General features: G+C 40.4%; 1 protein-coding gene across 4 annotated transcripts in view; it reads right to left on the reverse strand.

Annotated features, from left to right (window-relative positions):
- STK38L (serine/threonine kinase 38 like) overlaps window positions 1-8,910 on the reverse strand; it is an 81,710-nt gene extending 72,800 nt beyond the window's left edge. Inside the window, exons 1-2 of one of the 4 annotated variants that reach the window (XM_070789920.1) lie at window positions 8,794-8,910; window positions 3,138-3,213 (exon numbers count right to left, since the gene is read on the reverse strand). In XM_070789920.1, coding sequence (XP_070646021.1) covers window positions 3,138-3,194 — 57 coding nt within the window. In that variant the 5' untranslated portion in view covers window positions 3,195-3,213; window positions 8,794-8,910. Of the gene's footprint in view, window positions 1-35; window positions 3,107-3,137; window positions 3,214-8,793 lie in introns of those variants that run through there. The other 3 variants (XM_070789923.1, XM_070789924.1, XM_070789922.1) reach the window with 3 other exon arrangements.
- Window positions 8,911-14,482: the final 5,572 nt, after the last annotated feature.

Consider the following 14,482-nt stretch of genomic DNA (forward strand, 5'->3'; position numbering starts at 1 on the left):
AGGATTTTTTCCTCTCTGGCTAATGGTATCATTACCTTTTCTGTTTAATTTCACAAAATGGGAGCAAGAGACAATGTATCCCTGGCAGCCGACTTGGGAAACACAGCAGAGGTGCTTCCAGGAGGCTATACGAGGCAACAGAAACATTTCCTTACAAAAGTTCAGAGTGCTGAAGCTAAATAAACTAAATATGGAAAAACATAGCAAATAAAAAGTTATTTTACCAGGACAAGTTCATTTATCTTACCTAGCCTCTTGTCCCAACACTAAAGTAATCCCCAGTCTCTCACATTCTGTGCTATTATATCTTCCTCCTGCTCGTTGGCCAGAAAAACTCCTACTCACCCTTCAAGTCTAAGCTCCAACACCACCACCGCCCTGGAAACCTTTGATTCTCCCAACAGGTGCTCCTTTTCCTTTCTTCCTGAGTGCTCCTTCATTACAGCAGCTATATGCTATTGCAATTATCTCTAAACTTTGAGGTAGCTCGGCAGTTGCTTGCCTGCTTTGAGGGTACAACTCATCTTTCCATCATTGCATCTCCTGGAACAGGACACAGACCTCACATGTAATCACAGAGGCAAAGAACTCCCTATGTCTCAGCATGAAGGGCCAACACTCACCCATCCAAGTCTCCTTTCCAATCCCACCAGGTTTATTTATTTATTTTTTTAATATAAATTTACTTATTCCCAGCAGGTTTAGAAAATTTCACTATCAATCCTTTTGGAGAAGGAAACGGCAATTCACTCCAGTATTCTTGCCTGGAAAATGCCACGGACAGAGGAGCCCCGTGGGTGGGCTACAATCCGTGGGGTCATGAAAGAGTCAGACACAACTGAGCACGAGTGCAATCTCTTAGATTATTTAAAGCAGCCTCTTCCTCGGTCTTTCCATTTCCAGTCCATCTTCCCTTGAATCCGTCCCATATACACTACTGCCTCTGTAATCTTACTAAAGTAGAACTTTAATTAAATGTACCAGGTTGCACAGTTGATGATGCAGAGAATGAAAAGTTGAAAAACACCTGTTCTCTAAGCTGAATGGGCTCAAATCCAAAAGGGCAGAGAAAGAAGTAAATAATTAACACAAAACTCATCAGGTGTTATAGAGATATTTCAAACTCATGCTAATCCCTCCCCTGGCATGTCTTTCACTCATAAATGGACAATTTCTATTTCACTTTATATAGGAAGCCATACTAATCTCTCCAGCCTGAAGCACTCTTTTCTCCTTCTGTTTCCCAGTACCCTGTTACTTGCTTATCACTTTCTGCTTGATTTACACTTATTTGTACTCATACATTATGTCTCTTACTGGATTGAACCTTCCTAAATAGAAGGGCAATCCCTTTCACTTGTCTCTATTTTGCCACGGTACCTAATAAAGTGTCCAGAATATAGTTGATAAATGTTGAACTGTGATGATTAAGCTCATGAAAATATTATGAGTCTGTGATTCCTCGAGGATTTGCCAGTATTAAGAATATCAGTGGGTCAAATAATACACACAATTCAAGGCTGAAATTTTTCCACTCTCGCCACCAAAATACAAAGTCTACTCTGTTTGGCAAAGTAATAGTGGACATAAGGAGAACATCCTCAACCAGATTTGAAAGATGTGTCCAAATTCAATGGGTCACTACTGTAAAAACACAACAAAAGGCAACTCCCCAGTCTCTAAAGTCAGCCCCTGCTTACACACACAGAATCATTATGAAGGGCAAACATGTTATGGCATTTCCGTAATGGGGGCAAGTCAATGGACAAGTGCTCAGCTAAGTAAAAATGTCCACAGCGGGGCAAACACTAAATTTAATAAAGCAAGATACAGGTACAAGATAGTATTTCAAAAATGGATCATTCAATAAACTCTCTGATCACTCAAATTCCATAGGTGAATACTTGAAGCTTGTCCATCCTTTAAAGCTTTTAATTGGTTTCCTAAAACAAAGCTACTGGAAGACTCCTCACCAAGCCCTCTTTCTTTAATTTCACTTTTGAAACAATATCTATCCTCCCTCCAGCCATTCCTTCATCATAATTAATCTAGTTAAACCCAACAGCTGTGTGCAGGATGAGGCAGACAGAAACTTAACTATCACTCACCTGAACTGTAAGAATTGAGGATTTAAAACAGTTCATGATTCAAAATGCAGAACTAAAATTCCAATTTCTCAATTTTGACCAAAAAAGCTCAAAACTGTAAGACCCTTTAGGAAAATGCTGTGCTACAATGATATACATCTGCTCCCAACTGGTGTGAAATCAGAACATTTAATCACATCATTTATTTCAGCATTAAAATTGCTGAGGCCCAAAACCATCTCATCAACTAACTTTGCAGAAGCCTTAGCAAACTACCTTTGGCAGCTTTTAATCTAAAGACACAAATTTAAGTTTGCTTTGAGGATTAACCAAGAAAATGTCTAAAAATGCTTTGTAAGACTCTAAAGCACAATACAAACATAAGGTGTTACTAGTATTCTTATAGTTAGCTCTCGCCAAGAGTAGGTCCCCCCTTATAGGAAATCTGAGCAGAGCTGAAGTTATTTCTGTATACTTTTCCCAAAGGAATTTATGTTCTATATCAAAAATGTAAATAACTCCTAAAAAAAGGAGGGAGGAGAGGAAAGAAACAAAATTCAGGTGAGACTAGAAGGAGGAGGTAAATTAAATAGCACAGGAGAAGTTTTTTGTAATAAAATAAAGCAACATAAGAGAAAGCAACCCTGGATCTCAGAGATCAGTTTCTAACCCTGCCACTTAACTATCTACTCAGCTACTCCTGTGGCCCTGGTCCCTTCACCCCTCTAGGCTTCAGTTTCCTTGTTTGTAACTAGAGATAACAGCTCAGACAGTTGCTGTGGGGTTAAATGAGATAATATTTATATAAAGCACTCAGTACTATATCTGGTACATAGTAAGTATTAAGCTAATGATTACTGTTGTTGGTAAAATTATTACTTGACCTGTACCCTGATTGGTGACATTCAGGAAGAAAAAGGAGCCAAGAACATGTCAGCAGGGAAGATGAAATACAGAGGACTAAGTCTATATTCCACTGCTGGGTGACAACATTTGGGAAACATGGATTACCACAAAGCATTTTTCGTGTTAAATACACAAATTACTTACTGTGCTTCCAGGACTGCTGAAGAATCTAGAGAAGCGTAGCCAAAATCTCCAAGTCATAAAAGCTGAAGAGCAATGACTGTATAGAAGGAGAACAGGACAAAAAAAAAAGTGCTTAGTGATGTGTAACTTTCAATTTTCCAAATATTCATAGAAAGAATGAAAGTGAGGCTCCATAGCAAAGCTACCACAACTCTGCTGACCCAAAATAGATGGTTTCAGCATCATGTAGAATCATTTCAGTTTCTACCATCTTGTTTTTTATTCTGGGGAAGTGGCTATATCTGTGATTGATTTTGAGATGATGTGTGTGTGTGTGTGTGTGCGCGCGCGTGAGCATGCATGTGCTCAGTAGCTCAGTCATGTCCAACTCTATGCAACCCCCTGGACTGTAGCCCATCAGCCTTCTGCGTCTATAGGATTTTTCCAGGGAGGAATACTGAAGTGGGTTGCCATTTCCTCCTCCAGGGAATCTTCCTGACCCAGGGGTCGAACTCACATCTCTTGCATCTCCTGCATTGGCAAGTAGACTTTTTACCAGTAGGGTCACCTGGGAAATCATTATTAACGCCATCATATTTGATAACTGCAAAAACAGTAAAAGCGTCCTAAAATTAGGAAGAAGAGGAATTGAATCCCCTCCTGAAGCAGATGAAGAGATAGCAAATAATTGTAAAAGGTTAAAAACAATGGACACTGCCTTTGCATATGAGCTCAGCGTCTTAAACACTCTAACATGTGAAAAGTCTGCATCCATGGATATTAAGACCCATGTCACCAACCAGAGATCTGATGTGAAAGTAAGTGAAAGTGTTAGCCATTCAGCTGTATCTGTTTGCGACTCCATGGACTGTAGCCCACCAGACTCCTCTTCTGTCCATGGAATTCTCCAGGCAAGAATACTGGAATAGGTACCGATTCCCTTCTCCAGGGGATCTTCCCAACTCAAGAATCAAACCCAGGTCTCCTGCATTGCAGGCAGATTCTTTACCACTGAGCAATATGGGAAGCCCCATGGAACCAATAAGAATCAGCAAAAGACCAGGAAAACAGGAAACATTCCATATGGGTGGCCAGAGAATCAACACCCACTTGGGTTGTCAACCTGTCTAGGGTTAATTCAGGGGAAGGCAAAGAGCTTAAGAATTTAAAAGCTGAACACAGTACAAGTACTACTGTCATAAGCCACAGACAAATTGCCAAAGTTCGAGGCCTTTCTGAATTTACACAACATCAACATGAACGGTCAACTCACTATCTGACCTGTAACTGCTAAGGTCTGAGGGAGGTTACAGCTCTCAGTGGACTTTCATTGGAGACAAAACTAGCCTATGATGGGAAAAGATGCCTCCAAAATTACTATCAGCAAGGAGGTGAGGGTATGTCTGGTTTCCCTTTGAGTTTGCCCAACTCATACTCCTCCTTACTGAGAATAACCTTTCAAAATAAAACCTGTACTTAAAGGAATGTGTAATTTTTCTTTTTTAATAACAAAGCAGAGTAGACTTAAAAGCATCTCCCTGAAATTATGGTCTGAAGATCCCCAAAATTTTGTCAATCAGGCGGTGATAAATGGAAATAATATGCCATCACTACTAATTCAGGCTGTGTGGAAAAACATTTTTTTAATGTGTTTTGCAATCTGTGTCTTACTATAATAATATACATACACTGGGCTCTAAATCCTGGATTTTGTTCTGCCACTTTTTCCCATTAGGTTTTAAGCTTGTCAAGGTTTCCTACAATCTACCACACTCACACAAGGAGAGGATACTTATATTCATTCATAAAAACTGTGCCCCTAGAGCTCTACTTAATACTACGAGTACAGCTGATAAGGGCTCTGACAAAGGTCTGCATCTTGCTGGGAGGAAAGGACAGCTAAGTATCCATATGGTTAGTATGGTCTAATGATAATTTTTTCCCCTTATCTTTAAATTCAATTTAAAGTGACTTCAATACCTAACCAACAAGTGCAAACCACTCCTGAAACTGCATAAATAAAATCAGTTGGACCATTCATTCAACAAAGAAGCATTTACCAAGTAGCCTAGTACTGGGCCCAGTGCAATTCTAGAGTACCTTTTATTTCACAACCCCAAAGAGCTTTCAAAGTTGCCCTAACATAAAAGTATCAGTGACTGAACTTCTCTCATTTTATACAACACTATTCAAAACACTGATTCAAGTGTTCAACACTATTCAAATTCACTGATTATAAATTTAGCTGTTGTGAAAATAAAAAACAAAAAGGGCTGCTGAGACTGACGTTCAATAATTAAATTCCAACTTCCCAATTCAATCCAAAAAATACCCAGTGCCAAGTGGTTTTAAAAAATTACAAGCCAAAATATACAATGATTCAAACATTCCACTAGGCAAAGGAATTAACATAGTTACAACTTCTCTCTTGTAAACCCTTGCTGGTACTGCTACTAGGTAATGAATCAAATTTATCAAAACCCCACTCAAGGATTATACCGTAATGTGCACCAAGAGCAATTTCTAAAAACGGAGTCAGTATCTAACATGCCAAAAATAACGTATTTACTTGGGTTTTCACCACTTTGGAGCTCTTTCTAGAAAACAGGTCCCTAAATTTAGGTGTCAGATGAATGAATGCATTTTCCCAAACCAACATCATCAAAAGTGGAAGAAAAATCAAGGAGACTGGTTAAGTACAAGGACACAAGTCAGAATTCCTGGGTGGGAACCCCTGCTTTACCATTTTCTAGATACCTCAATTACTCTGTCTGCAAAATGGGAATAAAAACATCCACTCCACACAGTTGCTCTAAGGATTAAACCAAGGTAGATTAGCACTGTAACGGCTTAGGAGAAAGCAGCATTATATACAGTGTTTGTTTATGATGATTATCATGTGACTAGATCATCTCAATCATCTATACAAATGTCTTTCCTTGATGAAAGCCTTCTTTAATTGGCCTAGTAGAATTTAACCCCTTCCTCCTCGGCTTCCCCACAAAATGGATTGTGTATTATATTTATTTAGGAATATCTTCTTCCCATCAGGTTAAAGACAAAAGACCACAGTTCATCTGAGTGCACAGGGCAGCAAATACTACTCATTGTTGCCCTTCAGTTCCTTCTCTCTAAAGGTTCTGAACAATAATACTGTGTCAATCAATTAGAAAACATTTACCTGGAGAAAGGAGCTTTATGTAATCAGCACACATCAGTACCGGACATACCTAGGTAAACACTCTCTTAAGACTTAAACAAAAATTTGGGAGGTGGGGAAGAAGGATTCACTTAATATCTTTTAACTACTGACCAAGGTTATCTTTTTAAATTAATTTTTTTAATTTCTTATGCTTTAAAAGCTCTCTCATTATTTCATTCAAAAAGTCTATGGTGTTTTTAATATAGAAATACAGTAGCATAATTTCCACATATGTCAAGTCAACCTAATCATAACTTACCCATCTGCTAATTTTAACATAATCTTGGGGTTGCTAGATGACAATATGCTTGCCTGATTCACCCTCCATTGTTTATGTAAAATCATTTTCACATTACACTGAGATGCAAAACTTTCTGGCTTTGATTTGTGCCCTTTTCTGTCTCTCAAAAAAGTGCCACACACATGCAAAAGAGCCTCCAACTTATCCCAGATCACTGGTTAAACACTGTCTAAAGGGTTATCCAACTTTGCTAACATGATGCTGCAGCCCTAACTTTGAGAGAACAGAACTTTTCTGAGAACAAATGGCTGAACTGAGGCTGCTGCTTTATTATCCCTTTCTACAAACTGTGATTCTTCCTTTGTTTTTATAGTGTGTTACCTTTAGAAATTATTTTTTTCAGCATAAAAACTGCTGAGGACACCTTATTTGCACAAATATTTCTGGTCTCCACTCTATGATTTATTTAAAAAGAAACTCAAAAACAAAAGGCTAAAGAAGAATTGCACTCATTTAATGTGGTTTTCCTAAGTCTAATTTTTTTTCATTCCCCAGTGGCAGGGGCTTCCAAAGGATTACAAAGACAACACCGAATTTGTTTCTCATTCTAAACATATCCCAAGTAAACGGGGAATGTTATTAGCCATCTTAACAAGGAGAACACCATAAATGCTAAGCCAGATTTAAAAAAAAAAAAAAAAAAATTTTTTTTTTTTAATCCATTGTACTTCCTCTGAGATCAGAATCTTTTACAGAAAGGTACTTTGATGAGTCTATGCAATGAACAAATGTCATCATAACTTAAACATCCTATTTTAGACGAATTTCTCTCCCCTCATATACTCACAAGAATGGTCAATTCACATACAATACCTCTCAGCTCCTGGATAGACAGTATAATAAACTTAATTGTTTTATATATCCTGAGGCATACAAAGAAAAACCAAACACAAAGAGGCTTCCAGTATCTTATATACATTTATGACCGAGACAAAGAACTTTCAAAAACCTGCCCTCAGTAAGCAAAACTGGGCTTCAACAACAATAAACCCTGCCTTAAAGTGAGGAGACCTGACAAGTATAAGGCCTAACCCCGTCCCCCACTCACAGCCCCCTAAAAACCAAGTCTCACTCCCAGCTTACAGCTGGGAGGCATAACTGAAACACTTAGAGCTGTTTCCTCAGATTTGAGTAGTATTAAAGCTAATACTCAGGCCACCTTTTCCAAGCAATTGGCTTCTATCAAAACTTATCCCAAGTTGCGTGAAATAGACAGGAGCGTTGGCTCTGCATTTTATCAAGTGAGGAACACTAGCATCATACTTTCTGGACCAGCCACTACTCCCTGCACCACCAGCTCTCCCCGCCCCCCTCCCCATTTCTTTTTATGTCTTTCCTCCAAATGCACAATACGAAAAGCGGTCCCATAAAACAAAAGTAGTATCAGTAAACGGGAGGCCACCGATTTTGAAAATAAAGTTAGTTCTTTTTCTCTCTACCTGGCAACTTTTAAGGGTGAAATGTTTCCTTCCTCCATCGGACACAACCTTCCCTATTTTAACCCATACCAAACAACCACTCGTTCGTCCCCTCGTAGTAAAGGTGAAAAAAAGGGAGTGGGAGAAAATGATGGTGCAAAGAAGGGTCTAGGATTCCAGCGGTAGGGTCCGATTTTGAGAGACCGGCTTTAAACACTCCTTGACTTCTGGGAGCTGGACGGCTTTTACTGTGTCTGTTTGAGAAATGTTTAGCAATCTGACGCATCAGTTTTTAGGAATGGTACACAAACAGCCCCCACAATCTAAGAGCCATGCCCAGAAGCCTTCCCCTCGCTGGCATCGGCTGGAGGGCACCGGACGGGAGAGCAGGGGATACAGGGGAAGGTCCACGACATTTGTTATTGTTTATGAAGCCCAGGCAGGGACAGAGAGCCCGGGGCTCGGGGACCGCGGAGGCGAGAGGCCAAAGGAGCCAGGAAGGACAAAGATTCCTCCCCGGGCCCCAAGCCACCTCTCCGGACACCGGGGGCCAGTATCACCCCAAGGAACAAGAGGGCCAAGGCCGTCACCGGAGCTTCACTGGAGATATTTCCAGCCTCGAAATCAGCCCGGCTTTCCCTGGACACCCTAAGACACATAAGATCTTCTCCTGATCCGGCTCTCAGAGTTGGGGCCGGAGCGGTAAGCCGTACCCCTAGCCTCCTCCGCGAAGGAGCGCCGCAACAGCGCACTCACCTGCCTCCGGTCGCGCCCGCGGCCGGCTCAGCCTCCGCACGGACCGCAGCCGGCCCGGAGACCGTCTGCTCCCTCTGCCCGCTCCGCCCTCGCCCCGCCCCCGGGAGGTGGGACCCGCCGCCGCGGAGCCGGAATCTCGGGGCGGCCTCCCAGAACTCTCGCGAGCCCTTCCTCCTCCGTTTCCAGGAGGCTTTGCCTGTCTCTGACGTCATACGCAGCACAGCCGGAAGTAGCCTTCTCTCGTCAACGCAGGCATCCCTCCCCGCCCCGCCCCGCCACACACACGCCCCACCCATCTGCGCCAGGTGAATTCCTGAGTAGCCCTGAAAGAGTTGTTTGAAGAATGAACGCCTCCCTTCCTCATCAGCCTCACCTCACCTCCCTCTTCTCTGCTGAAAGCTAGAGAGTTCAGGCCACTCTTGAGTGACCCAGGGTGTTGCCACATTGGTCACATGTCCTACATGTGACCAGAGTTTTTCTTGATGCTTCACAATGCAAAGTGAGTATTAAAGATAAAAGGGAGCTTAAACATCATTTCTATTAATCTTTTGGAACCTTTTGCAGAGTAGGAAAATGTGGTCAACAAAAATGGATTGGCTGATCGTGTTGCCTAACTAGTAAGTCAGTGTTCCTTGACCCTTTTTCTTTTCCATCATGACTCGATTGTAGAGACTTGAGAGGGATTCACATTTGGAAAAGCTACAAACACACACACACACACACACACACACACACAACAACAACAACCACCCCCAAAACTGCAGCATTCATGAAAAATTTTCTTGCGTCATCTTGGAAAATCTAAAATAACCGACGGTACTGGGCTGCTGCTTGTTTAGGATCAGAGAACTATGAGGAAAATCACCTGTACTATGACTCAGAAAGGATGGCTTTGGGAAGGTGATGCATTTGAGTTTTTATTGAGCAAATCAAATAAGAGAATTGTGCCCAATTATCGTTAACAAATTATCTTCTATCTAAATATGGGAGATTTTATAAAATAGAATTTACTTTAGACTGTTATGACAATATACAAAGCTAGTGCTGTGCTTGCAGAAAATGTAATTCAGAGATGACAACCATTATCTTTAGTTTTGCCCAGAGCAGGTGACACATAGGAAAGACTTAGGAAAGAATCTTAACATCACTTCTCTCTTTTTTTTTACACTATCTCCCACTCCAGTATTCTTGCCTGGAGAATCCCATGGATGGAGGAGCCTGGGGGCCTACAGTCCACGGGGTCGCAAAGAGTCGGACACGACTGAGCGACTTCACTCACTCACTCACTCTCTCTCATACATAGCTTGATTGTTGGAAAAAGCACTATGTGATCTGGTAATTAGTGTGTTCTTGGAGAAATCAGTTCCTTCTATATCATATGGTGATTTTGAGGTTCAAATGACAGTTGCCATATGCAAGCATTAGAAGTTTAATTGTGATCAACCATGCTTGACAGAGGGCTGTACACCTCTCTCCCTCCACCACACACATATTAATTCAGGTGAGTAGGACTGAGAACAATTTATGGAGTATTCTCTAGCAAACTTATGTTTTCAAATGTGCCATGCTATTTTCATGGCACTAAGAGTTATAAACTAGTCTAGGGTATCAGACTAAGATAACATGAGGCAGGCTAGTTTCTAAACTGAAGGCATTCCTAACAAATTCCCCTAGGTGTTGAAGGTACCTGACCTGAATCAAATTAGAGCCAAGTGCTCTTTTGGAAGTTTGGTGAAATCTATGGACTCTTTTTCAGAATAGTGTTTTTAAATGCATAAAATAAGCTACCTAGAATATAAAGGAAATTGATTACATTAATGTAAAGTTATTAAAATACTAAAACTGAGTTTTTATATAGTTCTGATATAAGCAGCTTTTGACTCTTAATAATCCTCACCTTCTGGTATTCCTATCTTGTACAACCCCCTTCTCTTAAGTGTGGACTGGACCTAGTGACTTAGTTTTGCAAAGGAGAATACAGCAAAAATGATGAGATGTCACCTCCACTACTGGGTTACAAAGAACTCTGGCTTCCATCTTGTTCATCCTCTCTTGCTCCATTTCTTACTCACTCTGATGAAAGCAGCTGTCATGCTCTGCCCTGTCTTGTGGAGAGGGCCACACAGTAAACACAGAGCAAAGTCTCCAGTCAACGGACACTTAGGAATTGGGGCACCCAGTCCAACAACCTGTGAGGAACTGAATCCTGCCCACAACCACATAGAAGCAGACTCTATCCCAGTGGAACTTCAAGATGACTGTAGCCTGGTAAAGGACTCTTAGCCAACATACACAGCAAAGTCTTGCAAGATTCCTACCCCACAGACACTGTGAAATAATATGTATTCATTTTTTAAGCCATTAATTTGGGCCGGGGGTAATTTATTACACAGCCATAGATAATAATAGTTATATATTTGCTTCTTTATTAATGCATCAAAAAAGCAAAATGGCTGTCTGGGGAGGCCTTACAAATAGCTGTGAAAAGAAGAGAAGCAAAAAGAAAAGAAGAAATGGAAAGATATAAACATCTGAATGCAGAGTTCCAAAGAATAGCAAGAAGAGATAAGAAAGCCTTCTTCAGTGATCAATGCAAAGAAATACAGGAAAACAACAGAATGGGAAAGACTAGAGATCTCTTCAAGAAAATCAGAGATACCAAAGGAACATTTCATGCGAAGATGGGCTCAATAAAGGACAGAAATGGTATGGACCTAACAGAAGCAGAAGATATTAAGAAGAGGTGGCAAGAATACACAGAAGAACTGTACAAAAAAGATCTTCACAACCAAGATAATCACGATGGTGTGATCACTCACCTAGAGCCAGACATCCTGGAATGTGAAGTCAAGTGGGCACCTTAGAAAGCATCACTACGAACAAAGCTAGTGGAGGTGATGGAATTCCAGTTGAGCCATACCAAATCCTGAAAGATGATGCTGTGAAAGTGCTGCACTCAATATGCCAGCAAATTTGGAAAACTCAGCAGTGGCCACAGAACTGGAAAAGGTCAGTTTTCATTCCAATCCCAAAGAAAGGCAATGCCAAAGAATGCTCAAACTACTGCACAATTGCACTCATCTCACACGCTAGTAAAGTAATGCTCAAAATTCTCCAAGCCAGGCTTCAGCAATATGTGAACCGTGAACTTCCTGACGTTCAAGCTGGTTTTAGAAAAGGCAGAGGAACCAGAGATCAAATTGCCAACATCCGCTGGATCATAGAAAAAGCAAGAGAGTTCCAGAAAAACATCTATTTCTGCTTTATTGACTATACCAAAGCCTTTGACTGTGTGGATCACAATAAATTGTGGAAAATTCTTCAAGAGATGGGAATACCAGACCACCTGATCTGCCTCTTGAGAAATTTGTATGCAGGTCAGGAAGCAACAGTTAGAACTGGACATGGAACAACAGACTGGTTCCAAATAGGAGAAGGAGTATGTCAAGGCTGTATATTGTCACCCTGCTTATTTAACTTATATGCAGAGTACATCATGAGAAACGCTGGACTGGAAGAAACACAAGCTGGAATCAAGATTGCCAGGAGAAATATCAATAACCTCAGATATGCAGATGACACCACCCTTATGGCAGAAAGTGAAGAGGAACTCAAAAGCCTCTTGATGAAAGTGAAAGTGGAGAGTGAAAAGTTGGCTTAAAGCTCAACATTCAGAAAACAAAGATCATGGCATCCAGTCCCACCACTTCATGGGAAATAGATGGGGAAACAGTGGAAACAGTGTCAGACTTTATTTTTCTGGGCTCCAAAATCACTACAGATGGTGACTGCAGCCATGAAATTAAAAGACGCTTACTCCTTGGAAGGAAAGTTATGACCAACCTAGATAGCATATTCAAAAGCAGAGACATTACTTTGCCAACAAAGGTTCATGTAGTCAAGGCTATGGTTTTTCCTGTGGTCATGTATAGATGTGAGAGTTGGACTGTGAAGAAGGCTGAGCGCCAAAGAATTGATGCTTTTGAAGTGTGGTGTTGGAAAAGACTCTTGAGAGTCCCTTGGACTGCAAGGAGATCCAACCAGTCCATTCTGAAGGAGATCAGCCCTGGGATTTCTTTGGAAGGAATGATGCTAAAGCTGAAACTCCAGTACTTTGGCCACCTCATGCGAAGAGTTGACTCATTGGAAAAGACTCTGATGCTGGGAGGGATTGGGGGCAGGAGGAGAAGGGGACAACAGAGGATGAGATGGCTGGATGACATCACTGACTCAATGAACGTGAGTCTGAGTGAACTCCGGGAGTTGGTGTTGGACAGGGAGGCCTGGCGTGCTGCGATTCATGGGGTCGCAAAGAGTCGGACACGACTGAGCGACTGATCTGATCTGATCTGATTAATGCATCAAATAACGAAATCAATACCTACAGTAATTTTGCCGTAGTGATATACATAAGCAATATTTTGAGATATCTGTACCAACTTAATGTGGTAGAAAATATGCATGATTTCTATGGGGAACAAAGTCAAAGAGTTCTAATATTACTATGGTTTGCTGAATATATTCATAATGGAGGAAATTATCATTTTCAGTTAAGGATTAGTGAAAAAATACATTGATACATATGTATTATTAATGCATATGTTTATATATATATGTATATAAAATGTGTATATTTATTTTTCATTAAGGTTCACAGACCCAGATTGAGAACTGTTGGCCTAAATAATAGATTTTTTTGTAGGACTTTCCAAAACTCTTCTTATCAACTCTCTTATTATCAATCATAATTAAAGTTCAGGTAATACAGGTAACAGATACACATCATGGTCATTGCTAACTTTAGTAACCTATAGTTGAATATGAATTTTTATCCCCTATCTTTCACTTATTCCTTCTTCTCTAAATTACACCAAATGTGGATAGACAGACTAAAATTGTAGCCCACAGAGAAAAATGATGGTGAAAACCTTTTTGGCACCCAGAATTCACCTGATCTTTGTTTTCAGTGTGTGATACTTTTACTGTCCTAGACCTACCATGTAGTAAATAACCAAAGAATGTCAAATGACAGTAGTAAACGGTAACAGAAGGAAGCTATTAGTAAAACCCTTCCACATAGAAAACATAGAAACAGAAAAGTTGTTTTCCCGTGTATGCAGCTTTGCATCTGTGGGATATGGTCAAAGTAGTATTTAAACTTACTGCTTTAAATGCATTGAACAGAAAACACAAAAATGTAAAAACAAGTGAACCAAACTCTCAACTCAGGAAACCTGAATTGAAAAAGAAAACTAAATTCAACGAAAGTAGAAGAATGTTAAGATTACAGCAGAATCCCTTCCAGATGTCCTGGCCCTTATGTGTACCAAGTATTATAGATCAAATACATAATTGCTTCCATATATAACTCCATGTTTCAAATAGATGTAATTTATTAAGATTAACAAATTCAAATACAATTCTAAAATATAAAGGCAGAAATTAATGTAACACAAAGTAAAAAAAAAAATGTCTGAAATTGACCAATAAGGTAATTCTTTGAAAAGTCAAAGAAATAAGGAAATAGGGAAAATCTTTGGCAAAACTAATCCAGGGGGAGAAGAGGACAACAGAGGATGAGATGGTTGGATAGCATCACCAACTCAGTGGACATGAGTTTAAGCAAGCTCTGGGAGTTGGTGATAAACAGGAAAGCCTGGCGTGCTGCAGTCCATGGGGTTGCAAAGAG

The sequence above is a fragment of the Bos indicus genome, chromosome 5 (genome assembly GCF_029378745.1).
Source record: "Bos indicus isolate NIAB-ARS_2022 breed Sahiwal x Tharparkar chromosome 5, NIAB-ARS_B.indTharparkar_mat_pri_1.0, whole genome shotgun sequence".
NCBI classification, from domain to species: Eukaryota; Metazoa; Chordata; class Mammalia; order Artiodactyla; family Bovidae; genus Bos; species Bos indicus.